We start from the raw sequence: 14,219 nt of genomic DNA, 5'->3' as shown, positions 1-14,219 counted from the left end.
TGATGCTGTCTGGTCTTAAAGATGATGACATTGTTGCCACCCGTAGCATTGAATGCAAGGGAAGCCAGCGAGCATTTGGCCTCCCTTGATAATTTTGTAAGTAAAATAATAGCCAATCAGCGTTACGCTGAACTGAGTGAGCTCAACCAATTTGGATTTGGCTTCACTCCTATCACACTGCACCAAGAAAAATACGTAACTGACAGAAACAACTTGAATTGARGTAGAGATGGCGCCGGAGGAGATGGCTGACGTTTTATGGGCTCCTAACCAATTGTGTGTTTTTTGCATTATTTGTAACTTATTTTGTACATAATGTTTCTGCCACCGTCTCTTATGACGGAAAAGAGCTTCTGGATATCAGAACTGCGTTACTCACCTCYTACTGGATGAAGATTTTTTCTTTAACGAGTCGGACACAAAGGATTTTCTTCAGACACCCGACAAGGRCCAAATCCCCTTAATTTGCARGAAGAGACAGAGATATCGGGGACGTAGGTCGGGGTGCCTTGTAAGGATCCGACAGCGAGTGAGTAATCCCCCCTCTACCATCAGTCCTATTAGCCAATGTGCAATCATTGAATTACAAAATGGATAAGCTCAGATCAAGATTATCCTACCAACAGGACATTAAAAACTAATATCTTATGTTTCACAGTCGTGGCTGAACGACGACATAGATAACATAACATACAGCTCACGGGGCTTTCGGTACATCGGCAAGATAGAACAGCTYCCTCCGGTAAGACAAGGGGTGGCGGTCTGTGTCTATTTGTAAATAACAGCTGGTGCACAAAATCTAATATTAAGGAAGTCAATCTCATGATAAACTGTAGACAACACTATTTATGAAGAGTTTATCATCTATATTTTCGCAGCTGTCTATTTACCACCACAAACCGATGCTGGCACTAAGACGTCACTCAAAGAGCTGCATTAAGGCCATAAGCGAACAAGAAAATTATCATCCAGAGGCAGCGCTTCTAGTGGCCAGGGACTTTAATGCAGGGAAACTTGAATCCGTTTTACCTAATTTCTACCAGCATATTAAATGTGCAATCAGAGAGAAAAAAAAAAAACTCTAGACCACTTTTACTCCATTCACAGAGACGTGTACAAAGCTCTCCCTCGCCCCCCATTTGGCAAATCTGACCATAACTCTATCCTCCTGATTCCTGCGTATAAGCAAAAAGTAAAGCAGGAATTACCACTGACTCGCTCAATAAGGAAGTGGTCAGATGACGCAGATGCTAAGCTACAGGACTGTTTTGCTAGCACAGACTGAAATATGTTCCCGGGATTCTTCCGATGGCATTGAGGAGTACACCACATCAGTCCCTAGCTTCATCAATAAGTGCATCGATGACATCGTCCCCACAGTGACTGTACATACCCCAACCAGAAGCCATGGATTACAGGCAACATCCGCACTGAGCTAAAGGGTAGAGCTGCCGCTTTCAAGGAGAGGGCCTCTAACCCAGGACGCTTATAGGAAAACCCGCTGTGCCCTCCGACGAAACATCAAACAGGCAAAGCATCAATAGAGGACTAAGATTAAATCGTACTACACCGGCTCCGACGCTCATTGGATGTGMCAGGGTTTGCAAACTATTACGGACTACAAAGGGGAGCACAGCCATGAGGTGCCCAGTGACACGAGCCTACCAGATGAGCTAAATAACTTCTATGCTCGCTACGAGACAAGCAACACTGAAGCATGCATGAGAGCTTCAGCTGTTCCGGACAACTGTGTGATCACACTCTCCGTAGCCGATGTGAGTAGGAACTTTAAACAGGTCAACATTCACAAGGCCACAGGGCCAGACGGACTACCAGGACGTGTACTCCGAGCATGCGCTGACCAACTGGCAAGTGTCATCACTGACATGTTTCAAGCAGACCACCATAATCCCTGTGCCCAAGAACACCAAGGTAACCTGCCTAAATGACTACTGACCCGTAGCACTCACATCTGTAGCCATGTAGTGCTTTGAAAGGCTCACATCAACACCATTATCCCAGAAACCCTAGACCCACTCCTATTTGCATACCGCCCCAACAGATCCACAGATGATGCAATCTCTATTGTACTCCACACTGCCATTTCCCACCTGGACAAAAGGAACACCTGCGTGAGAATGCTATTCATTGACTARAGCTCCGCGTTCAACACTATAGTGCACTCAAAGCTCATCACTAAGCTAAGGACCCTGGGACTAAACACCTCTCTCTGCAACTGGATCCTGGACTTCCTGACGGGTCACCCCCAGGTCGTAAGGGTAGGTAACACCACATCCTTCAAGCTGATCCTCAAAACGGGGGCCCCCCAGGGGTGCGTGCTCAGTCCCCTCCTGTACTACCTGTTCACCCATGACTGCACGGCCAAGCACGACTCCAACACCATCATTAAGTTTGCCAACGACACAACAGTAGGCCTGATCACCGACAACGATGAGACAGCCTATAGGGAGAAGGTCAGAGACCTGGCAGTGTGGTGCCAGAATAACAACCTACCCCTCAACATGATCAAGACAAAGGAGATGATTGTGGACAACAGAAAAAAGAGGACAGAAAACTCCCCCATTCTCATCGACAGGGCTGTAGTAGAGCAGGTTGAGAGCTTCAAGTTCCTTGGTGTACACATCACCAACAAACTATCATGGTCCAAACACACCAAGACAGTTGTGAAGGGGGCACGACAACGCCTATTCCCCCTCAGTAGACTGAAAATATTTGGTGTGGGTCCTCAGAAGAAAAAAAAAGAGTTCTACAGCTGCACCATCGAGAGCATCCTGACTGGTTGCGTCACCGCCTGGTATGGCAACTGCTCGGCCTCCAACCGCAAGGCACTAGAGGGTAGTGCATACGGCCCAGTACATCACTGGCGCCAACTTTCCTGCCATCCAGGACCTCTATACTAGGCGGTATCAGAGGAAGGCCCAAAAAATTGCCTAAGACACCGGAGAGCCAAGTCTAGGTCCAAAAGGCTTCTTTACAGCTTCTACCCCAAGCCATAAGACTCCTGAACAGCTAATCAAATGGCTACCTGGACTATTTGCATTGTCCCCACCCCCCATTTTTACACTGCTGCTACTCTCTGTTAATTTTCCACGCATAGTCACTTTACCTCTACCTACACACCTCAACTAACCGGTGCCCCCGCACATCGACTCTGTACCGGTACCCCCTGTATATAGCCTCACTGTTATTTTATTATTGCTCGTTAATTATTATTATTTATTTATTTTAAATTCAGTTTATTTTAGTAAATACTTCAACACTTTTTCTTAACTGCATTTTTGGTTAAAGGCTTGTATAAATAAGCATTTCACTGTAAGGTCTACACCTGTTGTATTTGGCGCATGTGACAAATAAAATGTGATGATTTGATTTGAATTGTTGCATCTCGTGTTGTTGTCCTCCAGTGGCTAGCTYGCTAAAATTAGCCCTTTCCTTGGCATGGATGGAGATAGGGATTTGGACTTATGGTTTTATTTAATTCTCCGTACTAGGCAATAATTATAAAGGGAATTCTGATCCAACCATAAATTCATACATTGTTCCCCTGGACTGAGAGGATGATAGTTCAATAGCTACGTAGCTATACGGAGAAGGCTAATGTTAACTAGCTCACGTTTCCCACGAAAGGAAGTTAGGCTAGCGAGCAAGCATTTTAGCCAGGTAGCCTAGGATAACAAAAAATAAAAGCGTATATTGTATGACAGTCAGACTGTTTCGTCAACATGAGAGGATGGCATTGGCGTTTCAAATGTTATTGGTCACATACACATATTTAGCAGATGTTATTGCGGGTGTAGTGAAATGCTTGTAGTAGGGTGAGTGAACATGTTTTTCTGCATTCACACACACAAATCAGAACCATGGACAGCCACATCATATTTAGCTTACGTTGATTGGACTAAATTGTTTTTGGTATCTTTTAGTTGTCACTGTATTAGACTAAGCATAGATGATTTGATGATGTTGAAATGTTGCAGTTGAAATGGTGCTGGAATAGTGGAGGCAGCTCCTGTTTTCTTTGCGACTTGCGGTAACGCTTCTTTGTTCTAAATCAATAGTTGTTTAGTAGTCAGAAAATGTCGTAAACATTAACTTGCTTGACCATGCTGTAGGTCATGTAACTGTTTGTTACACGCAATTTGCTTTGTGGACTTCAACGGACAGAGGTTACTCTCCGGTTTTGTGATGAAACAAAGGTGGTTGAATTCAGGGGCGCAACTTTGGTTTTAGAAGTGAGGGGGACACTTTCTTAATCCATTCGGATAAATACTCCAAACAGCCTACCCGACCGCTCAGAGGCATCCACATGGTCCTAAAGCACACCGTTGCCTCGTTTTGTTTCACATTTCAATGATAAAAGTGGGTGGGACAAAAATGCTATTTCAGAATGTGGGGGAATGTGATGTCCCCCCATCCCCAGTGAAAGTTGCACCCCTGGTTGAATTTATTCTGCCACTGTCTTTTTATTATCTCGGCCTTATATCACGGTCGCAAGGCATATGAACTAACAGGTTACAGAGCAAACAATGCAATTATCACAACACATAGGTTGTAATATTGCTTTTTTTCCTGGCTTMGCTTCCCCAGTGATTTTACCCATGCACCGCTACAGAGTAGAAGGCAAAAAGTATCCAAACGCATTTGGTGCATCATCATAGTGGTCTCTGACTTGTGGTCAGACTCACTCAGGTGGAACAAACTTAAACGTGTCTTTTTTCCAATGCTGAATTGAATGTGATTGAGAAAACAAAGTGGTATGAATTTGTTTAAAAAAAAAAAAATCGCTATGCCTGTAATCTGATTACAAAATGTTTGCTATGCCTGTTGTATAAATCGCCACAGATAAACCAAGTTATAACTGTAACATTCTACTGCATCATTGTATCTTGCCTTGCTAACTTATCCTGGTTAGCCTATGCTAGTTCCCAGTTAATGTAGCCTTGCTACTCATTTTTATACATTGTCCATTACAAATTAATGCATCAGTATTGGGTTACAACATATAGTTCACGTTCCTTGTTTAGCTGTATATTATGTGCTTCCATCACGGTTCCTCTAACTGGTCTAAGCCGTGGTCAGAACAGTATCTTGTACAGGTTTATATTCCATATTATCTTACTTCTATACCTTTTGTTACTTCTATCCCTTTTGTTACTGTGTATGCTTACACCCTGCATGTTATTTGTACCTGTAAATTCCTATTCTACAGTGTTGTATGTAACTGTAGGCCATTAAGGCAGTTCGCCATTTATGCCTGATATTCTCTATGGGGAAATACAGCACCCACTAGGCTGCAGTCCAAACACGTTATTTTTACCCACTCAGCCCTTGGTCTAGCAATTGTCCCTCTGGGAATCCCCAGTGAAACTGGATGCAGTTTGATTGCCATCGGAGCGAGTGAAGAACTTTGGTCACTTGCAGGGTATCAGGATATCACCCACAATTCAATCTGTAGTCACATGTCAAACTCTGGTGGCCACAAAGTTTTACATTTACATCAACAAGGCTGCATTTTCGGCATGTCAGAAAACATTATGAACTTAGCTTGCTAAAAAAATATATAAATTACATTGATTTTAGCATTGGAAAATTGGCGTAGTCTCGTAGTGAGGAGCCTATAAAACGTAGCTAGATTCATAAACATATTTTTTGGAATTCAGATATTAGAGTAAGTTACCAAACTATAAAACTAGCTAGCCAGCTTGTGGTAACTGTAGCTAGCTACCTGACAGGAGTGCTAGCTAGCTACGTTAGCTTACTAGGTACATTGTGCTCTCGAGTGGAGCAGCGGTCTAAGGCACTGCTTCGCAGTGCTAGAGGCGTGACTACAGACCCTGATTAAATAAAAATGTAATAAACACTAATAGCTTTAGGTTGGTTGTTTTTAAGCTCAACTTCAAGATTTCCACCAAGGACATTGAATCTCCGATCATCACTCTCCCTTGCTTGGGCAAGGGACATTTAAAGAACACTCGGATGTGACGATGTAAAACGTCATTCAAGGCCTGAGGGTTAGGGCCTAGGGCTGTCTACTTTGAGTTTGAAACGCAGCCGTTAAGAGTTGTCGTTCTCTAGCGCCGCCCTTTCCGGAATCTTCCCGGATGTCAGTCAGCCTTTGCAATTAGAGCTATTACAGGGCTCGTCTGCAGCCTAGTGGCACAGTTTATTATTGCAATCAATATATGCATATTGTTTACGTGTATCACCTATTATGTATATATCACAGCCACTTATTATGTATGCCTATTTCTTAGGTATTATTGACATTATGTTTATGTATACATTCCTTTCTACTATTTATGCAGATTATTTTCTGTATGTTTATGCATATTACCTATTCTATACTTATGTCAAATTCTTATCTAGTGAATTCATATACATTACTAATATTGTATTATTATTCATTTTCTCAAATAGAAACCACACACATCGTTACTACTATATATTCACCATTATTCTGGTTACTGTGGAATTGAAGTGTTCACAGTGAATCAACGGCTTGCATGTCTTTTTGACCGAAGACACAGGGGCTAGGGTCGCACTATCCCAGGGCATAACGCACATAGTATTCTACAAGCTATGCTGACTGGCAAACAACCACAGCTAAGTTACGTAGCTAGCTATCATCTTTCAAGCTAAATATGGAAAACTGCTTGTGTGTGAATAAAACTTAGGGACAGTTTGGTTATGTTCCCACCATGTCTGCATACCGGACTACCATCTTGATGACGGTCTGCATAGTTCACCAGAGATGAGTTCACAAAGTTAGAGAATTTAATCTGCTCAGTCCACAGCGAGTGGCAAACAGCTCTGACAAAAAGCTGGCTAGTTTGTTTATTTTGCTTCATTTGCGAGAACCACCCAAACTTCAACCTCGCTTCTAGCTTGCCGCCAGCTTAATCCTTGTGGTACATGTCAAACAGTATACCTGTATGAGTTGGCTCAGTTTCTCAGCTGATAAAAAATATATAGTTTGGTTGTTTCCTAAAAAGGGTTTTTCCTGCCCCCATTACTTACTGTTCCTAGATTTGTTTTGGTGAATAGATTCAACTGTTTGTAGCAGCAAACCATTTGAATACAGGCATCAAAATGATTGTGTAAAGAAGGACATACATGGCCCACGGAAAAGGAAAGAACTCACACGAATGGCTTGAAAATACAAAAAATCTGAGACTGTGCATGAGTCACAGTGCGAACAAATGTGTACAGCAACAACAATAACAATGTAAAACAATGTGGAGAATGGGAAAGAAACTAAGCAGGACATTATAGGGAAAAAAACAAAGCAAGAAACTGAACACTTAAAGACGTCACAAATACATAAACTGTTAAAGGGATACTTTGGGATTTTGGCATTGAGGCCCTTCATCTACTTCCCCATTGTCAGATTAACTCATGGATACTATATTTATGTCTCTGCGTGCAGTTTGAAGGAAGTTGCTAACTAGCACAATTGCTAACTAGCGTTAGTGTAATGACGAAGTTTTTGGGCTCACGAAACTACCTCTAACTTCCTTTATACTGGACACAGAGACATAAAAATGGTATCCACGAGTTCATCTGACTCTGGGGAAGTAGATTGCTAAAATCCCAAAGTGTCCTTTTAATGAGGCCCAACTCCCTAGACCAAGTTCAAAGCCAGTGTCGGAGGACAGACTTTTCATTAGTAACTGTGAACCTACGAAAGAAGGGACAGATGTAGAGGTCGGAAAGATGGGGGAGGGGAAGGGGGCAGTTCAAAACCCTCTGCTCTCCACATTGTCAAGTCGCCAGGTTTCTTCGTCTCAAAACATTGAGGGAAAAACAACGCTAGAGGGGTTTGCTTTTTTCAAGTGATGGAGAGGAGCAGAAAGCTTCAGTTTCATAAACTGTCAGAAGGACAGGCAGAAACTCAGGCAAGGGTACAAGAAAGGAACGAGGGGGATTCTGCATAAAGAATGAGGGGCATGAGAGAAGGTGGGAACGGAGAGGAGGAATGCTCTTAAGTGAGGAAAGGAGAAGAGAGATTTGACAGCACTTTACCTGCTGGAGAATGAAGGTTTTCATAGCGGCAAGGATGAGGGTAGCGTATTACAAAAGCAGCACAGAGACACGGCAGTAACCCAGTCCAGCGCTGACATAGATGGGGGCTATCACCTCACAGATCTAGGCCTCGCCTAACAATCTCATTGGTCACTGGTTATCAGTTTCAAATATGGCAGTATAATAAGCCATGACGAACCATCTACTGTACACATCAAGAAGGAAATGCTCTAAATATCTAAATAGTAGCCCTGGTCTCAGGAAAGGAATCACTAATCGCATTTAGTAGGCACCATTGAGCGAAAACGTTTTGAAATGGCTGAGATACTACCTGAACATGCCTAAGAAAGCACATTTTCCTTTTCTTAATGTTTTTTGTTGTTGTGCCTACTCAACGCAACCCAGATGTGGCCATTTCAAACAAGTTAGCATCCTTCTATCCTGAAGATCAAGCAGATCAAGTCCCCCCTAGGAATCTAAATTGAAACAATTTTTCAAGATAATTCAGCTTCAACTGAGAGCTGAGAACATAAATCAACGTAGGTGTCCTTTATTCTTAATGAGCGTTTTTAAAACCGTTAAAACACAATCTGGGGCTCTGCTTCCCTTTGCTCTAGGCTTTGATGAATTTCCCTCTCATGCACATACCATCTTATTTGGTCGAGTGAACCCTAAAATGATTTCCTACCCTAAAGCTCGAATTTCCAACATTTGATCCTTACGAAAGTCTGATGCAGAAACAAGCTGTGCATCAAGTCTTCCATCATAATACGACAGATCTGACTCCTAAGACCTCATGGTTAAAAACTAAAAATACTTCTGGACGAAATAAAATGACGGCAAATAAAGACAGAACTCTCACAATTAGGGCTGTTTTGTCTTATTTTATAAATCAGCAATAAATATAAAATTAGCAAACATTCCTATTTGTGAGGGCTGGACTTCTCAATTGCTAAATGAAACTAGCTAATTCTAACACGGACTATATTTTTCCCGAGGTATGCAAGAGCTGTTGTGAATCCACTGAACCCTGAGTCGTTACAGTTGCTATCTCTGTGCGTCAGCGTTGCGTTTGTCGTGAAGCTGAGTTACTGCCGTGTCGAGTACAGACCTAGAATCAATAGATGGGGTAATTACCAAATTCCTCCAGGACAAAGACTCCCTTCACAGTATTGCACTTTTTAATGTGATTCAGCTCTATGAAAACCTAAAACAAAAAACAAACAAAAACAGCAAGACAGAACATTAGCAACTCAATGACAACAGGCTGAAATTAAACATTTCAGATAGAAAATGAACAACGTTAAATTCTCATCTAGTCAATACTAAAAGGGAAAAAGGGATGGTATATGCAAGCTTTTAAACGCTACCAAAAAGAAATAGGAAAGCACAAAACAGAAGTTTCCATGATTGAATGCTTACATGGGCTGGGGTTAGGTGAGTAGAAATGCATTGTGGGAAGGTCTATGATGAAGTGAGTGCTATTAATGACTACTTGCTGAATGAAACTATAATATGGCAATTTGTTCGCACTATAGTGCCTTAGCTATAGTGTGCATCAACAAAGCTATTGTGAAGCAACAGTGAAGCAATGGTGACTGCTATTAATTCCTGTTTTCCCTACTAATGCAAATGCACTGTGGCCCATGTAATGCTAAGAATACATGGAAATTCCATATGAAAACAGAGATGAGGACACATAAAATAAAGTTTGCCACACACAGCTAAAACAATTGAGGAAAAATAACCCAACCAAAGAATGACATAACCGCTAACAAATAAACACAGCAGAGGTTGTGTACCTTCCGCTCCTTGCAGGGGGAGAGAGCATGGAAGAGAAACGGTTTGAATTATTATCGGACAGAAGAGCACAAACACTGGACGGCGCACAAAGAGGGCGCTGCACTATCCCCKGAAAAACAATCCACCTAATGGACGGGACTTGACGTATTAACAGCTYTCAATGCCAATATAATATACCCATCACAGAAATTTCTACTGGAATGATAAAGTGCTAAACTACGAAAGGTGGAAAAATAACTACTGAAAGTTGGTCTAGTCTATACTTGTAACAGCTGGTCTTTTTTTGGTTTGTTCCTGGGCCTAACCCAGAAAATGACAGTTACTACCAGCTTACCAAAACCAATAATAATACATGATGTAATTACATCATTTCAACCAGTTTTGACTGCTGGGAACCCACTCCCGCCCCCCATGCCCTCCATGCCCCCTCCTCCAGCAACGAGGGCTGGCACCAACAGCTCAGTAGTACAGGTACAAGAGGGCACTCAGCCACAATCGCCTCCCCAACAAAACAGGCTGCCGCCTATAACAACCTCACCCCTCTGTAACATGCCCACGTATTTAACCCTACGGTGCCCCATGTCTGACACTGGAAGCTTGGGTGGGCCTGCACTGGGAAAATGTAATGGGTTGGCCTTAACTATTATATGAAAAAGTTCTTTACAACAAGATTGTTAAGTGTTTGTTGTTGTTGTTTTATTGCGTGAATGACGTCTATGAATATGACATCTACTACTGGTGCTTAAGCTCCTGCAGAGCTGACGGTGGAAAAAGAGGTGGTTTGAATTTGCCAAGCAGCATCTCAATGAGCGCTATGACCATTATCGTACAATTAGGTTGCACAAACGTATGTGTTGTTCCTTAAAAGGTAAGTTAGGTGTCTGTAGTAGGGAAAGGGTTTTACAAACGTATGACTCTTGTACCCTTGTTAAATTCTATATGATGATGACGATGATGTAACTGTTCTTCAACCATAGCTACCGTGTTCTAACCTGTTAGGTGGCTCAAATTAGACCAATGTGTTGGAAGTGTTGCATCAAAAAGAAGGCACAATCAAATACACTCTCGATTGGCCGCTGCAATGTCTAGCCTTAATAACTTTCAATTAGGTGCGCTGTGTGATCTAAAGAAATCAAGAAAGCAGTTCAAAAAGATAGGACCTTTCATAAAGAATGTAGTCGTCAAAAACATGATTTTCTATTGTACTACAATTGAGTATTACCTTATGAGTAGGCATTCCCCTGTGATGATTCAATGCGTTTTTGCCCCAATCCTACAGTGTGATATGTCCAGTGTGTTTCGTCACTTTGCTTATATTAAATGAGTGCCACTCCTATGACCCTCAATCATTGGCGGAGCAATTGTATAATTGTTATTTCAGATCCAAGCATTTCCTTTAGGTCCAAAAAGATCTACTTGTGACAGTCGTGAGGACTGAGGTCAATTATATTCTTACTCAAGTTGATTAAGGATATGGAATTGCCCCACCCCCAAAAGATGTGAATACTTGAAGAGGTATTTTTCATCTAACTTTAATATGCAGGTCAAGGGAATTTAAGGGGACAAAACTTTAAAAGAACAGTAAAATAAAATGGCAATTATTAATGAAAAGTCTTTGCACAAGGTCATCCGTCTTATCTCTGAAATCTCTCTAACACAAACAGAACACTCGCCTTCCCCCCCACACACACGAACAGACGACAAGGTTTGGGCACCACAAGTAAGAATGCTAAGTATTAACATAATATTTATGTATTTTTGAAATGTCCAATTATTATATTTCTTAACCCCTTTTTTCCTCCCCAATTTCGTAATATCCAATTGGTAGTTACAGTCTTGTCCCATCGCTGCAACTCACGTACGGACTCGAGAGAAGCGAAGGTCGAGAGCCATGCATTCTCCGAAACACGACCTGCCAAGCCACACTGCTTCTTGACACACTGCTCGCTTAACCCGGAAGCCAGCCGCACCAATGTGTCGTACAYCTGGCGACCTGAAGTCAGCGTGCWWGCCCCCGGACGCCACAAGGAGTCYGTAGAGCGCGATGGGACAAGGACATCCCAGCCGGCCAAACCCTCCCCTAACCCGGACGACGCTGGGCCAATTGTGCGCCGTCTCATGGGTCTCCCGGTTACAGCCAGCTGCGACACAGCCCGGGATTGAACCAGGATCTGTAGTGACGCCTCTAGCACTGCGATGCAATGCCCCGATCGCTGCGCCACTCGGGAGGCCTTTAACAGAAATGTTTAAGTGGATATGTGTTTTCTTCTTGAAACACACATCTTAGTGACTGCACAAATAAAACATAACATCTTTTAAATCATAGAAAGACAAAGCACAAAAATGTATTCTTCCTCTAAGGTCATGATCAAAACGGTGACTGAAGTACCTTCAAAATGTGCTCTGCTTTTGCACTCAATTCAGTAGGCTATAAAATATTTATCAATGTCAAACATAAAAAACCCTAAATGCCTTCTATTCTCTCTCTTTTTTTAAAGGGACCTTAGAGGAAGTGAGCCACAGTTGTGTGTGTGAGAGAGAAAGAAAATAGAAAAAGAGAAGAATTGAGGTGGGTGGAAAGAGGTTAAGTGGTTTTGCGTGTGTGTATGTGTGCGTGTGTGTATATATTGTATATGTGTGTATGTGGTAATACAGGCCTCCTACCTGGCTGTGCATGAATTTGAGGTTGATGCCTTCCAGGGTGACTTGCAGCAATCCTCCCTCGCCCGTCTTCATGTCCTGCACAGGGAACTCTCCACCCAGCTCTGGACCTATGGAGAGGGGCAGATCGCTTAAACCAAAGGATCCCTCCCCTATCCATTCCGCAGTACATCTCTTTTGAAAAGTGTTAGTGATGACAGATATTAAAGTCTTTACTTGGCCAACTGAGCTGATTGACTCAAAAGGTTATAGAATTTCTTGGATGATAAAGCAGTAATTTAGAGCTCACCTTTACTCAGAGTTATTCCTACACCCTAAATTTATACTTTTCCATAGACTATGAACTATTGCTAACTGCTATTAGCCCTTAGGGCAGTGGTATACAAACCTTTTCATTGGGGACCCCATTTTGTTTGCCAGCATTTCTGGGGATACCATTTTTTTGGACAAATGCAATGACCCAACCTTAAAAATTGGAAAATGTCCATTTTTACATGAACAAATAACCTTCAATTCATTACTTTTCATCTCTCTTATCAAAATGAAAAGAACCCAATTAATACATTTCCTCAGTAACATTCATTTTTAAAATGATCTTTCTCATAAACGTTTGTATATTTTCCCATACAATAATCTGTACTCTTAAAAAAAAAAAAACTCTAATTTTTTATATTTGTATTTTCTTTAATATATTTAGGCAATCCCACTGCTATTCCTCTGCAACTTCACTAGGGGTCCCGACCCAGACTTTGAATACCATTGCCCTAGGGCTATACATTTCCAAACGCAGCGCAATCATACATTGGTGCTGCCTCAAAGAAAGTGTCTAGCCAACGTGCACACATACCTGGTTTAATGCTCTGCTGTCGTGCAGCAGCCCTTTCCATGCTGTCCTTCACGCAGTAATACAATTCACGACACTAGACAAGAAAACATTTGAATTCAGATTATGGACTATGGAATACGAAAAGTGTCTATACAAAGTCTGACACGAAAGTCACCACATTTACAGTCACCTTAATCAGAGGTTCCACTGACACGGATATCATTGTGTTCATAATTGCTAGCCGCATTTCAGTACGCGAAGCGCAGACGGTAGAGGCTCACCTTCTTGGTGTAGAACTTGTTGAGTTGGGTTTCCTGGCCATTGCGTCTCCACAGACACAGCACCTTGGTCTTGGGACAGTAGGTCATGTTAATGAGCTTCTCGTACCACCAGCGCTCATACACTGTGCCGATGTTGCTGCGCAGGACTATGCAGTCGTCACACACCTGAATGGGGGAAATGGACAGAGGCAAAGAAAGCAATTAATTGATATCTACTGTAGAGCTAAACGCTTGATCTACTGAAACAACAAATTGCAGCATTTTGACAGTTCTTAAATTTGATCTATTCAGATACACTTGTCTGGCTTTCATGCATCTCTTGGGCACAATAAAAAAAAACATGAACAAGGACTATGTATAAGGAAGGTCCGGGAAAGTGAATTCTGAAAGTGTCTTTCTCATACCTCCATGAAGAAGATGTCCCCCGTGGTGTCTGTCCCAGCATGCACCACAAAGGTCTGCTTCTTGATGTGACGGCTTCCACTAGGTCTGATGGACAGCTCGCGGCCATTCTGAAATGTGAGTGAACAAGACGTTAAGTTAACCCTTCTCTTACAATTTTTGCGGGGCCCCATGGAAATATAATTAACATAAATAAATCTGTG

General features: G+C 42.2%; 1 protein-coding gene across 1 annotated transcript in view; it reads right to left on the bottom strand.

Annotated features, from left to right (window-relative positions):
* Window positions 1-14,219, bottom strand: part of LOC111974402 (MAP kinase-activating death domain protein) — a 57,140-nt gene that overhangs the window by 846 nt on the left and 42,075 nt on the right. The window contains exons 21-25 of the mRNA XM_070447368.1: window positions 14,019-14,126; window positions 13,615-13,779; window positions 13,355-13,427; window positions 12,511-12,617; window positions 9,181-9,250 (exon numbers count right to left, since the gene is read on the bottom strand). Of these exons, the coding sequence (XP_070303469.1) occupies window positions 9,181-9,250; window positions 12,511-12,617; window positions 13,355-13,427; window positions 13,615-13,779; window positions 14,019-14,126 (523 nt within the window). The remainder of the gene's footprint in view (window positions 1-9,180; window positions 9,251-12,510; window positions 12,618-13,354; window positions 13,428-13,614; window positions 13,780-14,018; window positions 14,127-14,219) is intronic.

This window comes from Salvelinus sp. IW2-2015, linkage group LG15 (assembly GCF_002910315.2).
Source record: "Salvelinus sp. IW2-2015 linkage group LG15, ASM291031v2, whole genome shotgun sequence".
Classification (NCBI taxonomy): Eukaryota; Metazoa; Chordata; class Actinopteri; order Salmoniformes; family Salmonidae; genus Salvelinus; species Salvelinus sp. IW2-2015.
This window is presented reverse-complemented; position numbering and strand designations above follow the sequence as displayed.